General features: G+C 37.0%; 1 protein-coding gene across 1 annotated transcript in view; it reads right to left on the bottom strand.

Annotated features, from left to right (window-relative positions):
- The window catches only part of PRSS12 (serine protease 12), a 78,538-nt gene that overhangs the window by 14,050 nt on the left and 49,241 nt on the right, over nucleotides 1-15,247 (bottom strand). The window contains exons 9-10 of the mRNA XM_007999652.3: nucleotides 3,036-3,241; nucleotides 86-164 (exon numbers count right to left, since the gene is read on the bottom strand). Of these exons, the coding sequence (XP_007997843.3) occupies nucleotides 86-164; nucleotides 3,036-3,241 (285 nt within the window). The remainder of the gene's footprint in view (nucleotides 1-85; nucleotides 165-3,035; nucleotides 3,242-15,247) is intronic.

Below are 15,247 nucleotides of genomic sequence, written 5' to 3' on the forward strand. Positions count from 1 at the left end.
TATAACAGAACATCCCCAGTTTGTAACATTCTATGTATATAAATAATTCTGTAATATAAAAAGTCTCTTTTGAAGGAACTTCTACCTTAAAGAATTTTTCCCGCCAATGATCCGCTTCTGCCGACGGTGCAGTAATCTCAAGCCACAAACAGATGATAGGGACTCTGAAGCAGAAATAGGTCATTAATTAAGCTATCACATTGCTGATGGAGGGGGGAAGACGATAAGTGACATACTCCACTGATGCTTCCTCCTCTATGTCAAAATGCCTTTTCTCTGCAAATTAAAATTTTTCTTGTAAAAAAATAGTTTTCTCATTTGATTAAATGGCAATAATTTGCAAGTAGACAAGAAACATTATGAGGTTTCCCATTCTTCACCTCTGAGGGATTCATGGGCTGCTGACTGGTTTGACTCTGTCCAGTACTTCATCCTGGTAGGTACCTATATCTTCTGCTGCTGCTATTTTGTGTAAAGTATGGAACAAAATGTATGGAACATTAAACAAAATAAGAGAACTGCAAGGGCAGTAATGGCCTAAATCACTTACTTTCCACACACAACACTGTTTTAAGTCACATATAAAAATGTAACTCAGAAGAGTAAAGCACATTCCCAGGCTAGAATTCTGATGTGAATTTACATTTACTTAGCATGTCAGCATACGGAAATGGTTTGCTAAGCCAATTTAAGTGGTAAACTATGGTTAAGGCTATACAGGCAAACCTCCCAAGGTAACAGACTTCTGTCAAGAACATACAAAAAAAAAGAATTAAATTAAAAATATGTGAAAAGCTGGTATGTGAAAGAAAGGCAAATATAACAGACATGACTAATTTTTAAAATATTTGAGAAAATAGGAGAATTTATATAGAGGTACTTTGTTTCTTTGGTTAAATATATGTGTATAAAGTACAGATATGTAGTTTTTCTATCTAAGAGGAGGACAGTGGGAATTGTGCTAAGAACAGGAAGACCTAATCAACCCTAATGATCTCCCATAATAACCAGGTAGAAGGGAGCCCAATAGGGAATCAGCAATAGTTATTTCTTGATGGAGAAAGAGGTTCAACAGTGTGTACCAAGATGATTAATTTGCCAAATGATCTCAGAGGTATGCTGTCAAACTTTAACCTTCATCTCTTAGAATATGAGTCCTCTAGATGACACTGCAAATTGTAAGATATTAGAAAAAACGTAAGTTTCCAATAATGCCCCAAGTTGGGTCAATGTATATGATGCCAAGAAAAGGAATGATGTAATATTTAAAACAAGCAAAATTTTAAGTTTACATCATTCTGGGGCAAAGAACCAGACTGCAAGAAAGTAAACTCTATTTAAAGTCATACACTATTATCTAAAAATTTTAAAAGAAAAACGAAGTTCATTTATAAAAGGAGCCCATCAGATGACCAATAAGTAATGGCTTCAGTTTGAATCACCTTATAGATGTCACCAGGTGCTGAGTATCAACATAAAATCAACTGGGTAATATGCCAGATTCTGTAATCTAGCTAGGCTAAAATGAAATCTTTTTACTTGAAATATAGTAGCATTGCCATAACCATGGAAGGTATCAAAAAGATTATTGCTATAACTCTAGGAAGGCATTAAAAACAAACATATAAATAATGAATTTTTTATGTTTTTCAACTACTTATGGAATTTCACATAATTCAAAGAATCAGTTATGTCCCATTTATAATGGTAATTAAAATTATTAAAGGGAATTTAGTAAATTAAGTTATAATCAGAATTCGGGGGAAAGGGCTGGCCAAGTTATTCACATATATACATAGATCTATACACACACACACACATATACACACATTCATAAATAAAAATATATTTAATATATATATGAATAGAAAATAAAGTGCAAAGGATTGTAAGTGTTCTTTTCACAATCAGAAACCCCTCAGACAGCAAAGAATCATATTAACGACATCCAATTCATTTGTTGCATTGTCTTTGGCAGCTATTAAAAGGTGTTAGAAAAAGAGAACGCTCAAATATAGGTGCACCTGATTTTAACAAAATCCAGAGTATCAGAACTATAAACTTTCAATCCAGATAAAGAGGTGACTGTTCTTTTCATAAAATGTACCACAAATTTCTCCAAAATAGCTCATTCGCTCAGTCATTTAAAGAATATTTCATAAAAATTAAATAGGCCGGGTGCGGTGGCTCACGCCTGTAATCCCAGCACTTCAGGAGACCCAGGTGGGCGGATCACCTGAGGTCAGGAGTTCAAGACCAGCCTACACAACACAGTGAAACCCCCATCTCTACTAAAAATACAAAAATTAGCCGGGCATGGTGGCAGGTGCCTGTAATCCTAGTTACTTGGGAGGCTGAGGCAGGAGAATCACTTGAACCCGGGAGGTGGAGGTTGCAGTAAGCCGAGTCGTGCCACTGCACTCAAGCCTCGGTGACAGAGCAAGACTCCATCTCAAAATAAATAAATAAATAAACGGAACTTACAAGAACTCTATTCATTTAAACTATGAAACATTACTGTATCATATGAAAGGATTATTTATCATTTTCCTTAAATTTTTAAATTTCAGAGAATAAAATATACAGAAGATCATTTTCTTTTTGAAATTCATTTTTAAATATCCTTGTTTAAAATATTAGTAAGACTTTAGAAATGCCTTTAATTCATTTCTATATTTTCAGTAATTTCCTTTTTATAAAGTCAATATCAATTCTGGATCTTCAAAGATAGCAACAAGCATGAGAGCTTTATTACATCTAAAAAAGGAAATACAGAAATGGCTAAGAAAGTGAAAAGGGGATGATCCCAGAGATTATAAGGCCCCGTAAATCTACTCCTACCCCCGACCCTTGTTCTACCTGTCAGCCCCACCTAGGCAAGTTTGCCAAGAACTACTGGATCTAAGTAACAGCACAAGACATGGGCCTGTATATGTTCTTGTTGTACTTGATTTCTGTTATCAAAGTACTGCTTATAGTGATAGAGTGGGAATTAGTATTCTTTGACTTGTTTAGGGCTCCAGAAGGTGACTTACCTTTATTACTGTTACCTGAGGCCTTCTTGCCAAAATAATCACAAATAACTCCTGCATCTTCACTGTGGCGGCAGTTGTGTCTTCCAATATCTTGCTTGATACAGTCAGCCAAGGACCTCTCATTTCCTGTGCACTTCACATTATCCACATGGATGGGTCCTTTTCCTTCTCCAAAATAAGCCATGGTTCTTGCTCTGGCAGGACCCCTGAAGATAGAACATTCTTAATGATGTGAAGAATCAGTCAATCATATATCTGAATAAATCACAACATGTATTCAATTTTATTCCTTAATTTTTACATATTAAAATTAGCATCTGCATGTGCTAAAAACCATTTCTTTCATGACTGTTAAAAAAATTAAATTAAAAAGGTAATAATTATACCTTCTCTGTTGCCATACTCCACAGCCACTTTATTATATCACTTACCTCTAATTTAGCTTTTTCTAAGAAACTCACATTTAATGGCACATCAAAAAATCATGATAGTCTTTAACTCTTGTTTAAGCAAGAAAAAAATACCTCTAAATTTCCTACCCTCTTAAAGAGTATAATACTCTCTTAATATTGGTATAATATTGTGAAGAAAACGATGAGATTAAATAATAACCTACAGAGCTAAGAACTAATTTTTTGCCTCCTTTAGAAGAAAAAAGTACAATTTTTTTAGGCCAGGCACGTTGGCTCACGCCTGTAATCCCAACACTTTGGGAGGCCGAGGCGGGCAGATCACCTGAGGTCAGGAGTTCAAGACCGGCCTAGCTAACATGGTGAAACCATTTCTACTAAAAATACAAAAATTTAGCTGGGCGTGGTGGTGTGTCCTTGTAAGCCCAGCTACTTGGGAGGCTGAGGCCGGAGAATCACTTGAACCCAGGAGGCGGAAGCTGTGGTGAGCCTGAGATCATGCCATTGCACTCCAGCTTGGGCAACAAGAGCAGAACTCTGTCTCAAAATAAATAAATAAATAAATTAATTAATTTAATTAGCTGGGCATGTGGTCCCAGCTACTCTGGAGGCTGAGGCAGGAGAATGGCTTGAACCCAGGAAGCAGATATTGCAGTGAGTCGAGATCGCGCCATTGCATTCCAGCCTGGGTGACAAAGCGAGACTCGTCTCAAAAAAAAAAAAAAAAAAAAAGCACAATTTTTTAATATTTATTTACTTTTTTTTTTTTTTAAGACAGAGTCTCATTTTGTCACCCAGGCTGGAGTGCAATGGCGTGATCTCAGCTCACAGCAGCCTTGACCTCTTGGGCTCAAGAGACCCTCTCACCTCATCCCCACAAGTAGCTGGGACTAGAGGCACATGCCACCATGCCTGGCTAATTTGTTTGTATTTGTAGTAGAAACAGGGTTTCACCATGTTGCCCAGGCTAATCTCAAACTCCTGACTTCAAGCAATCCATCCACCTTGGCCTCTCAAAGTGCTAGGATTACAGGAGTGAGCCGCTGCACCTGGCCTCAAAATACAATTTTTAACAGAGACAGAGAAAAACAGGAATCATGACTAGATGGCAGACTTACTTTTAGTTTATTAACTTTTTGTTTTAATAACACATTTTAAAGTATGCAAATGCAAAAATATTTAAATGAAATAAATATTTCAAACTAACGCCATATTTAGAACTCAATTCCTGATAAATTAATGAAATAGTTATCAAAGGCAAAAGCTTTCAAGCAAATTAATGAAATAGTTATCAAACGCAAAAGCTTTCCAGATGAATTACTGCAAAACTATCCTTGAAATCTCAAGTTAGGGAAAAACTTAATACAGTGGACATAAAGGGTGTAAACTATAAATTTTAAAATTGATAAACTTAGCAAAAATTAAGACTGTAGCTTTACTAAAAACTACCCTAAGGAAAGTGAAAAGATAAATTTAAAAGTTGATATTTGTAGAAATATATTTGTTGGTGAATATACTTTCTAATAGAGAATAATGGCATACAATATACAAAGAAATCATTTAAAAAATCAGTAATCTGTTTTTAACAAAGCTCTAGGTGATTCTTCTGCAGATACTTCTGCATCAAACTTTGGCAAAGAAAACTAAGTTATTTCTCCAATGTTGCACATGTGTTTTAAAATTAGACTTCTTACAATTATATATATATATATCCTCATACATAAATCTTTGTGGGCAGCTTACATTTCTTCCTAGAAGTTTTATTCTATTTTTTTCTATTTTTTAATTAATTAACTATATTATTTATTGTATTATTTTTTAATTTTATGTATTTATTGTATATCACAGAGTTCTTGTCTGTCTGAAATTTATTTCTGTTTAATGTTAATAAGAAATCTAGCTTTATTTTTGTCCCTAAAGTAGTTGTCCCAATAATCAGCTGATTTGAAAGGCTTTCTCATTTATCAAGCTATGTGTGCACAAGTCATTTCTTGGTCTTTATAGTTCAGTAATTCACAACCGTAGCTCCCCATCAGAATTGCCTTTTAAAACACTTAACATACAGCAAAACCTAAACCTTACCTCACTTTGAATCAAAATAGAATGAATAGTATTTTTTTAAGTTCCAAAATGATTTCAATCTACAACCAAGGTTGATAGCCACTGCTGCAATGTCACTGACCTCTTTAACTATTCCTGTGCCAGTACCACATGGATTGGATTTCAGATGAATTTGGAAGTCAAATCACCCTCCCCATCTCACATGCACACCAAGAAAAATGAAAGATTTTTACTAGCATAGTATTTGATGTATAAATTTATTTCTATTTTGTCTTCACATTCAGGATTGTGGTATGTCTCTTCATTGATAAGGTCTTCTAGCTTTAGTAAAGACTTAGGTTTTTTTTTTTTTTTTTAAATTTATTTATTATTATTAAACTTCAAGTTGTAGGGTACATGTGCACAACGTGCAGGTTTGCTACATATGTATACTTGTGCCATGTTGGTGTGCTGCACCCATCAACTCGTCATTTACATCAGGTATAACTCCCAATGCAATCCCTCCCCCCTCCCCCCTCCCCATGATAGGCCCCGGTGTGTGATGTTCCCCTTCCCGAGTCCAAGTGATCTCATTGTTCAATTCCCACCTACGAGTGAGAACATGCGGTGTTTGGTTTTCTGTTCTTGTGATAGTTTGCTAAGAATGATGGTTTCCAGCTGCATCCATGTCCCTACAAAGGACACAAACTCATCCTTTTTTATGGCTGCATAGTATTCCATGGTGTATATGTGCCACATTTTCTTAATCCAATCTGTCACTGATGGACATTTGGGTTGATTCCAAGTCTTTGCTATTGTGAATAGTGCTGCAATAAACATACGTGTGCATGTGTCCTTATAGCAGCATAATTTATAATCCTTTGGGTATATACCCAGTAATGGGATGGCTGGGTCATATGGTACATCTAGTTCTAGATCCTTGAGGAATCGCCATACTGTTTTCCATAATGGTTGAACTAGTTTACAATCCCACCAACAGTGTAAAAGTGTTCCTATTTCTCCACATCCTCTCCAGCACCTGTTGTTTCCTGACTTTTTAATGATCGCCATTCTAACTGGTGTGAGATGGTATCTCATTGTGGTTTTGATTTGCATTTCTCTGATGGCCAGTGATGATGAGCATTTTTTCATGTGTCTGTTGGCTGTATGAATGTCTTCTTTTGAGAAATGTCTGTTCATATCCTTTGCCCACTTTTGGATGGGGATGTTTGTTTTTTTCTTGTAAATTTGTTTGAGTTCTTTGTAGGTTCTGGATATTAGCCCTTTGTCAGATGAGTAGATTGCAAAAATTTTCTCCCATTCTGTAGGTTGCCTGCTCACTCTGATGGTAGTTTCTTTTGCTGTGCAGAAGCTCTTTAGTCTGATGAGATCCCATTTGTCAATTTTGCTTTTGCTGCCGTTGCTTTTGGTGTTTTAGACATGAAGTCTTTGCCCATGCCTATGTCCTGAATGGTACTACCTAGGTTTTCCTCTAGGATTTTTATGGTATTAGGTCTAACATTTAAGTCTCTAATCCATCTTGAATTAATTTTCGTATAAGGAGTAAGGAAAGGATCCACTTTCAGCTTTCTACTTATGGCTAGCCAGTTTTCCCAGCACCATTTATTAAATAGGGAATCCTTTCCCCATTTCTTGTTTCTCTCAGGTTTGTCAAAGATCAGATGGCTGTAGATGTGTGGTATTATTTCTGAGGACTCTGTTCTGTTCCATTGGTCTATATCTCTGTTTTGGTACCAGTACCATGCTGTTTTGGTTACTGTAGCCTTGTAGTATAGTTTGAAGTCAGGTAGCGTGATGCCTCCAGCTTTGTTCTTTTGACTTAGGATTGTCTTGGAGATGCGGGCTCTTTTTCGGTTCCATATGAACTTTAAAGCAGTTTTTTCCAATTCTGTGAAGAAGCTCATTGGTAGCTTGATGGGGATGGCATTGAATCTATAAATTACCTTGGGCAGTATGGCCATTTTCACGATATTGATTCTTCCTATCCATGAGCATGGTATGTTCTTCCATTTGTTTGTGTCCTCTTTGATTTCACTGAGCAGTGGTTTGTAGTTCTCCTTGAAGAGGTCCTTTACATCCCTTGTAAGTTGGATTCCTAGGTATTTTATTCTCTTTGAAGCAATTGTGAATGGAAGTTCATTCCTGATTTGGCTCTCTGTTTGACTGTCACTGGTGTATAAGAATGCTTGTGATTTTTGCACATTAATTTTGTATCCTGAGACTTTGCTGAAGTTGCTGATCAGCTTAAGGAGATTTTGGGCTGAGACAATGGGGTTTTCTAAATATACAATCATGTCGTCTGCAAACAGGGACAATTTGACTTCTTCTTTTCCTAACTGAATCCCCTTGATTTCTTTCTCTTGCCTGATTGCCCTAGCCAGAACTTCCAACACTATGTTGAATAGGAGTGGTGAGAGAGGGCATCCCTGTCTTGTGCCAGTTTTCAAAGGGAATTTTTCCAGTTTTTGCCCATTCAGTATGATATTGGCTGTGGGTTTGTCATAAATAGCTCTTATGATTTTGAGGTACGTTCCATCAATACCGAATTTATTGAGCGTTTTTAGCATGAAGGGCTGTTGAATTTTGTCAAAAGCCTTTTCTGCATCTATTGAGATAATGATGTGGTTCTTGTCTTTGGTTCTGTTTATATGCTGGATTATGTTTATTGATTTGCGAATGTTGAACCAGCCTTGCATCCCAGGGATGAAGCCCACTTGATCATGGTGGATAAGCTTTTTGATGTGCTGCTGAATCCGGTTTGCCAGTATTTTATTGAGGATTTTTGCATCGATGTTCATCAGGGATATTGGTCTAAAATTCTCTTTTTTTGTTGTGTCTCTGCCAGGCTTTGGTAACAGGATGATGTTGGCCTCATAAAATGAGTTAGGGAGGATTCCCTCTTTTTCTATTGATTGGAATAGTTTCAGAAGGAATGGTACCAGCTCCTCCTTGTACCTCTGGTAGAATTCAGCTGTGAATCCATCTGGTCCTGGACTTTTTTTGGTTGGTAGGCTATTAATTATTGCCTCAATTTCAGAGCCTACTATTGGTCTATTCAGGGATTCAACTTCTTCCTGGTTTAGTCTTGGAAGAGTGTAAGTGTCCAGGAAATTATCCATTTCTTCTAGATTTTCCAGTTTATTTGCGTAGAGGTGTTTATAGTATTCTCTGATGGTAGTTTGTATTTCTGTGGGGTCGGTGGTGATATCCCCTTTATCATTTTTAATTGCGACGATTTGATTCTTCTCTCTTTTCTTCTTTATTAGTCTTGCTAGTGGTCTGTCAATTTTGTTGATCTTTTCAAAAAACCAACTCCTGGATTCATTGATTTTTTGGAGGCTTTTTTGTGTCTCTATCTCCTTCAGTTCTGCTCTGATCTTAGTTATTTCTTGCCTTCTGCTAGCTTTCGAATGTGTTTGCTCTTGCTTCTCTAGTTCTTTTAATTGCGATGTTAGAGTGTCAATTTTAGATCTTTCCTGCTTTCTCTTGTGGGCATTTAGTGCTATAAATTTCCCTCTACACACTGCTTTAAATGTGTCCCAGAGATTCTGGTATGTTGTATCTTTGTTCTCATTGGTTTCAAAGAACATCTTTATTTCTGCCTTCATTTCGTTATGTACCCAGTAGTCATTCAGGAGCAGGTTGTTCAGTTTCCATGTAGTTGAGCGGTTTTGATTGAGTTTCTTAGTCCTGAGTTCTAATTTGATTGCACTGTGGTCTGAGAGACAGTTTGTTATAATTTCTGTTCTTGTACATTTGCTGAGGAGTGCTTTACTTCCAATTACGTGGTCAATTTTGGAGTAAGTACGATGTGGTGCTGAGAAGAATGTATATTCTGTTGATTTGGGTTGGAGAGTTCTATAGATGTCTATTAGGTCTGCTTGCTGCAGAGATGAGTTCAATTCCTGGATATCCTTGTTAACTTTCTGTCTCGTTGATCTGTCTAATGTTGACAGTGGAGTGTTGAAGTCTCCCATGATTATTGTATGGGAGTCTAAGTCTCTTTGTAAGTCTCTAAGGACTTGCTTTATGAATCTGGGTGCTCCTGTATTGGGTGCATATATATTTAGGATAGTTAGCTCTTCCTGTTGAATTGATCCCTTTACCATTATGTAATGGCCTTCTTTGTCTCTTTTGATCTTTGATGGTTTAAAGTCTGTTTTATCAGAGACTAGTATTGCAACCCCCGCTTTTTTGTGTTCTCCATTTGCTTGGTAAATCTTCCTCCATCCCTTTATTTTGAGCCTATGTATGTCTCTGCGTGTGAGATGGGTCTCCTGAATACAGCAGACTGATGGGTCTTGACTCTTTATCCAGTTTGCCAGTCTGTGTCTTTTAATTGGAGCATTTAGTCCATTTACATTTAAGGTTAAGATTGTTATGTGTGAACTTGATCCTGCCATTATGATATTAACTGGTTATTTTGCTCGTTAGTTGATGCAGTTTCTTCCTAGCCTTGATGGTCTTTACATTTTGGCATGTTTTTGCAATGGCTGGTACCGGTTGTTCCTTTCCATGTTTAGTGCTTCCTTCAGGGTCTCTTGTAAGGCAGGCCTAGTGGTGACAAAATCTCTAAGCATTTGCTTATCTGTAAAGGATTTTATTTCTCCTTCACTTATGAAACTTAGTTTGGCTGGATATAAAATTCTGGGTTTAAAATTCTTTAAGAATGTTGAATATTGGCCCCCACTCTCTTCTGGCTTGAAGAGTTTCTGCCGAGAGATCTGCTGTTAGTCTGATGGGCTTCCCTTTGTGGGTAACCCGACCTTTCTCTCTGGCTGCCCTTAAGATTTTTTCCTTCATTTCAACTTTGGTGAATCTGGCAATTATGTGTCTTGGAGTTGCTCTTCTCGAGGAGTATCTTTGTGGCATTCTCTGTATTTCCTGGATTTGAATGTTGGCCTGCCCTACTAGGTTGGGGAAGTTCTCCTGGATGATATCCTGAAGAGTGTTTTCCAACTTGGTTCCATTTTCCCCCTCACTTTCAGGCACCCCAATCAGACGTAGATTTGGTCTTTTTACATAATCCCATACTTCTTGCAGGCTTTGTTCATTTCTTTTTCTTCTTTTTTCTTTTGGTTTCTCTTCTCGCTTCATTTCATTCATTTGATCCTCCATCGCTGACATTCTTTCTTCCAGTTGATCGAGACGGTTACTGAAGCTTGTGCATTTGTCACATATTTCTCGTGCCATGGTTTTCGTCTCTTTCATTTCGTTTGTGAGCTTCTCTGCATTAATTACTCTAGCCATCAATTCTTCCACTTTTTTTTCAAGATTTTTAGTTTCTTTGTGCTGGGTACGTAATTCCTCCTTTAGCTCTGAGAAATTTGATGGACTGAAGCCTTCTTCTCTCATCTCGTCAAAGTCATTCTCCGTCCAGCTTTGATCCGTTGCTGGCGATGAGCTGCGCTCCTTTGCCGGGGGAGATGCGCTCTTATTTTTTGAATTTCCAGCTTTTCTGCCCTGCTTTTTCCCCATCTTTGTGGTTTTATCTGCCTCTGGTCTTTGATGATGGTGATGTACTGATGGGGTTTTGGTGTAGGTGTCCTTCCTGTTTGATAGCTTTCCTTCTAACAGTCAGGATCCTCAGCTGTAGGTTGTAGCTGTAGGAGATTGCTTGAGGTCCACTCCAGACCCTGTTTGCCTGGGTATCAGCAGCAGAGGCTGCAGAAGATAGAATATTTCTGAACAGCGAGTGTACCTGTCTGATTCTTGCTTTGGAATCTTCCTCTCAGGGGTGTACTCCACCCTGTGAGGTGTGGGGTGTCAGACTGCCCCTAGTGGGGGATGTCTCCCAGTTAGGCTACTCAGGGGTCAGGGACCCACTTGAGCAGGGAGTCTGTCCCTTCTCAGATCTCAACCTCCGTGTTGGGAGATCCACTGCTCTCTTCAAAGCTGTCAGACAGAGTCGTTTGCGTCTGCAGAGCTGCTGCGTTTGTTATTATTTACTGTGCCCTGTCCCCAGAGGTGGAGTCTACAGAGACAGGCAGGTTTCCTTGAGCTGCTGTGAGCTCCACCCAGTTCGAGCTTCCCAGCAGCTTTGTTTACCTACTTAAGCCTCAGCAATGGCGGGCGCCCCTCCCCCAGCCTCGCTGCTGCCTTGCCGGTAGATCACAGACTGCTGTGCTAGCAATGAGGGAGGCTCCGTGGGTGTGGGACACTCCCGGCCAGGTGTGGGATATGATCTCCTGGTGTGCCTGTCTGCTTAAAGCACAGTATTGGAGTGGGAGTTACCCGATTTTCCAGGTGTTGTGTGTCTCAGTTCCCCTGGCTAGGAAAAGGGATTCCCTTCCCCCTTGCGCTTTCCAGGTGAGGCAATGCCTCGCCCTGCTTCAGCTCTCGCTGGTCGGGCTGCAGCAGCTGACCAGCACCGATCGTCTGGCACTCCCCAGTGAGATGAACCCAGTACCTCAGTTGAAAATGCAGAAATCGCCGGTCTTCTGTGTCGCTCGAGCTGGGAGTTGGAGACTGGAGCTGTTCCTATTCGGCCATCTTGCTCCGCCTCCTTCCAAGACTTAGGTTTTTCACATAGGTCTCAGTTCTTACAAAGTTTTTGTAACCTCTACAAATCTTTTTTTTCTTTTTATTTTCTACTTATCCCACAGGCAGACCACTGCCTTTTAAGTATTTATGTTTTATCTTGTTACATTAATAAACACTAGTTCTAGTCTCTTTCCAGTTGATTCTCTTGGGTTTTCTAGGTGAACAATCATATTATTCATATAAATATTCTGACCCTTCCTTTTCAACACTGATACCTCAATTCTTAATGCTTTAGTGCAACCTCCAGACAATGCTGTCATTGCAGTAATGGCAGGCACTCTTTTGTTCCTATTTGATGCTTATTTGTGATATAAAATTAAAGCAGTTTAATTTTGTTCTCAGCTTCCTAAGAGATTTCAGGAAGGAATATTGATTTTATCATATAACTTTTCAACATTTTTAAGATGATCATATTTGTTTAATCATTTTTAAAATTGTTGTATATTTATGGGTGACACACTGAATTACATTAATTGGATGCCTCAGTTTGAATCACTCTTACATTCCTACAACAGACTGCACTTACTGGTGATATATTGCTCTTCTAATACATCGTTGAATTAAATTTGCTAATATTTTGTTAGCAAAATAACTTTGTATGTAGATTCATTAGATTGAGGTATAGTTTTGTTTTTTGTGTTTACTTACCTAGTCTTGAAATCAAATTAAATTAGCTTCATAAAATGAATGGAAAGATTTCCAAACATTTCTTTGCTCTGCAACAATTCATGCAATTCAGAAACTGTCTCTGAAGGACTGGTAAAAAGTCCAGCAAAAAAATCAGTCATTTCTTTCATAGCCATTAATCTAATTGGGTTTTCTATCTCCTATATCAATTTTGATAATAACGTTTTTGTTGAAAATGTAGTTTCCCAGATAATCATCCATTTCATCTAGATTTTCAAGTGTATTTGCTAAAAGTAGTTCATATTATCATTATTTTTTTTTTTTTGAGATGGAGTCTCACTCTGTTGCCCAGGGCTGAAGTGCAATGGCACAATCTCGGCTTACTGCAACCTCTCCCTTCTTGGTTCAAGCGATTCTCCTGCCTCAGCCTCCCAAGTGGCTGGGATTAGAGGTATAAGCCACCACAGCCAGCTAATTTTTGTATTTTTAGTAGAGACGGGGTTTCACCATGTTGCCAGGCTGGTCTTGAACTCCTGGCCTCGAGAGATCTGCCCGCCTCGGCCTCCCAAAGTGCTGGGATTACAGGCATGAGCCTGTAATCTACTAGGGTTTTTGTTTAACCTTCTATATATCTGTGCTTAAATTTCTTTTCTGTTCTCTCTGTTTACTTGCATTGTCTCTCCATTTTCTTAGGCAAAATTGCATAAGATTGTTAAGACTGTTGTTTATTAACCTTCTTTAAAAATAAAAATAATTGCTGATAATGTGTAGATATAATGTAAAGAAATTTGAAGTTCAAATCGGCATAATTTGAAGACAATAAAAAATTAATAGAATTTGGAAACAAAAATTTCAGATTATTCCCAGCAGTTTCAGAGGTGAGAATGGGTGGAGGTAGAAAGTAAACAACAGTATGTTAAATGTCTTTATCTTTTTCAGGAAGGGGAAGTTACAGATAATAATTTTTGAAATTATTAAGAAAACATATTTCAGTATGCTTGCTAAAAATTTAAAAAGAACTTCTAGAAAAACAGTAAGAATGTTGAATTTCTAGACCACTGAGAAAAAATGAAAATTGAAAATTGAATTAATTATGCAAATCAAAAAATCAGACGATTACATACACACAAAAAAAAGAAAATAAAGCATGATAAATAACATAAAACTAGATGGCAGGTAGAAGTAAACATACAGAAAATAAAATTTAACTCATTTAAATAAACCAAAAGCATCATTTCTTAGCAAATGATCAACTTACAGACTAAAAAAAAGCACCATTTTAGATACATCAGTAAGTTGAAATTAGAGAACATTTTAACTAATAACAGCACATGATTAAAGAAATTCTCATTGATATAGTGAAATCTAACATATTTTCTTTTGACTACTCTTTCTTTAGACAATTAAGGACTCTACCATCCATAGAAAAAAAGCTTCTCATGGGCTTACTGAATCTAGTAATTCATAGCTGAAAATTTCAATGACACAACGGTTTCTAATAACTAGTCTTTAAACTGGATGTCAAGTGCTCCTGGTAGATAATAACTTTCCAAGAGATACACAGGCTCTAAAGGAATCAATTTTTATATCCTCAAATTTCACATATATTCTTTCTTAAAAATAATCTTGCTGCTATCAAGATCAAACTTCTCTTTCAAAATTTCCCTTCTCTCACGTCACAAAAAGCATATCTTGCACTCATTCCAAATCCTACCACAGTGCATTCCTCCAAAGTTTGAAAGCCTCTAAAGTAGACAAAAGAAAAATTCAAAATATATGATAGCAATGAAGCTTCCTTAATCCAAGCAACACAAACCCAACCCATTGGTCTAATTAAGAAATGAGAACTTTGGTAAACTTTTATTTCCTATGTTTAATAATTATTTAATAATTTTATTAAATTTTTTGTTGTTTATTATCAGTTGTATACCAGAAATTACAAAATCTAGAGACACCTGAAACTTCCTAGCATAATTTTCTCTGTCTCCATGTACATATGTGTGCATATAGCTGTATATATGCACACACGTGTATATGTATATGTGTATGTGTGCATATATGTGCGTGTATATATATACACACACATATTTTTAAGGCATAATAACATTGAGATTCTGTGGGGGAAGAAAATTTAAAATACGATTTCAAGGAGAATAAAAAACTGTAAAATTTCTGGTCAAAGAAGTATCTTTTGTTCATGTATTTTTTTTAAATGGATAGCAGAATCAAATTACTATATTTATATTTTACTGAATATAATTAAGAGTGGTGTAACTGTTTTATATTCAAATGTCATACAAATATGCCAGAAATTAAGTCCTTTGCAGCTATTTAGATGTAAAATAGGTACCAAATATACTTAATTTTAGATCTCTACTAAAGCAGTAAGAATATACAATTCTTAAAAATTTTTTAAGGATTAATATGCTAACAAATATGTTCAAAAACAACGTTATATTGGAACATATGCTAATGGATCCACATAAAGTGTAAACAATGGAATTTCTATCATGACTACTTAGTCTATCTCAATGAATTTAACTGACCTCAACACATTCTCTATCAACAATC

The sequence above is a fragment of the Chlorocebus sabaeus genome, chromosome 7 (genome assembly GCF_047675955.1).
Source record: "Chlorocebus sabaeus isolate Y175 chromosome 7, mChlSab1.0.hap1, whole genome shotgun sequence".
NCBI lineage: Eukaryota > Metazoa > Chordata > Mammalia > Primates > Cercopithecidae > Chlorocebus > Chlorocebus sabaeus.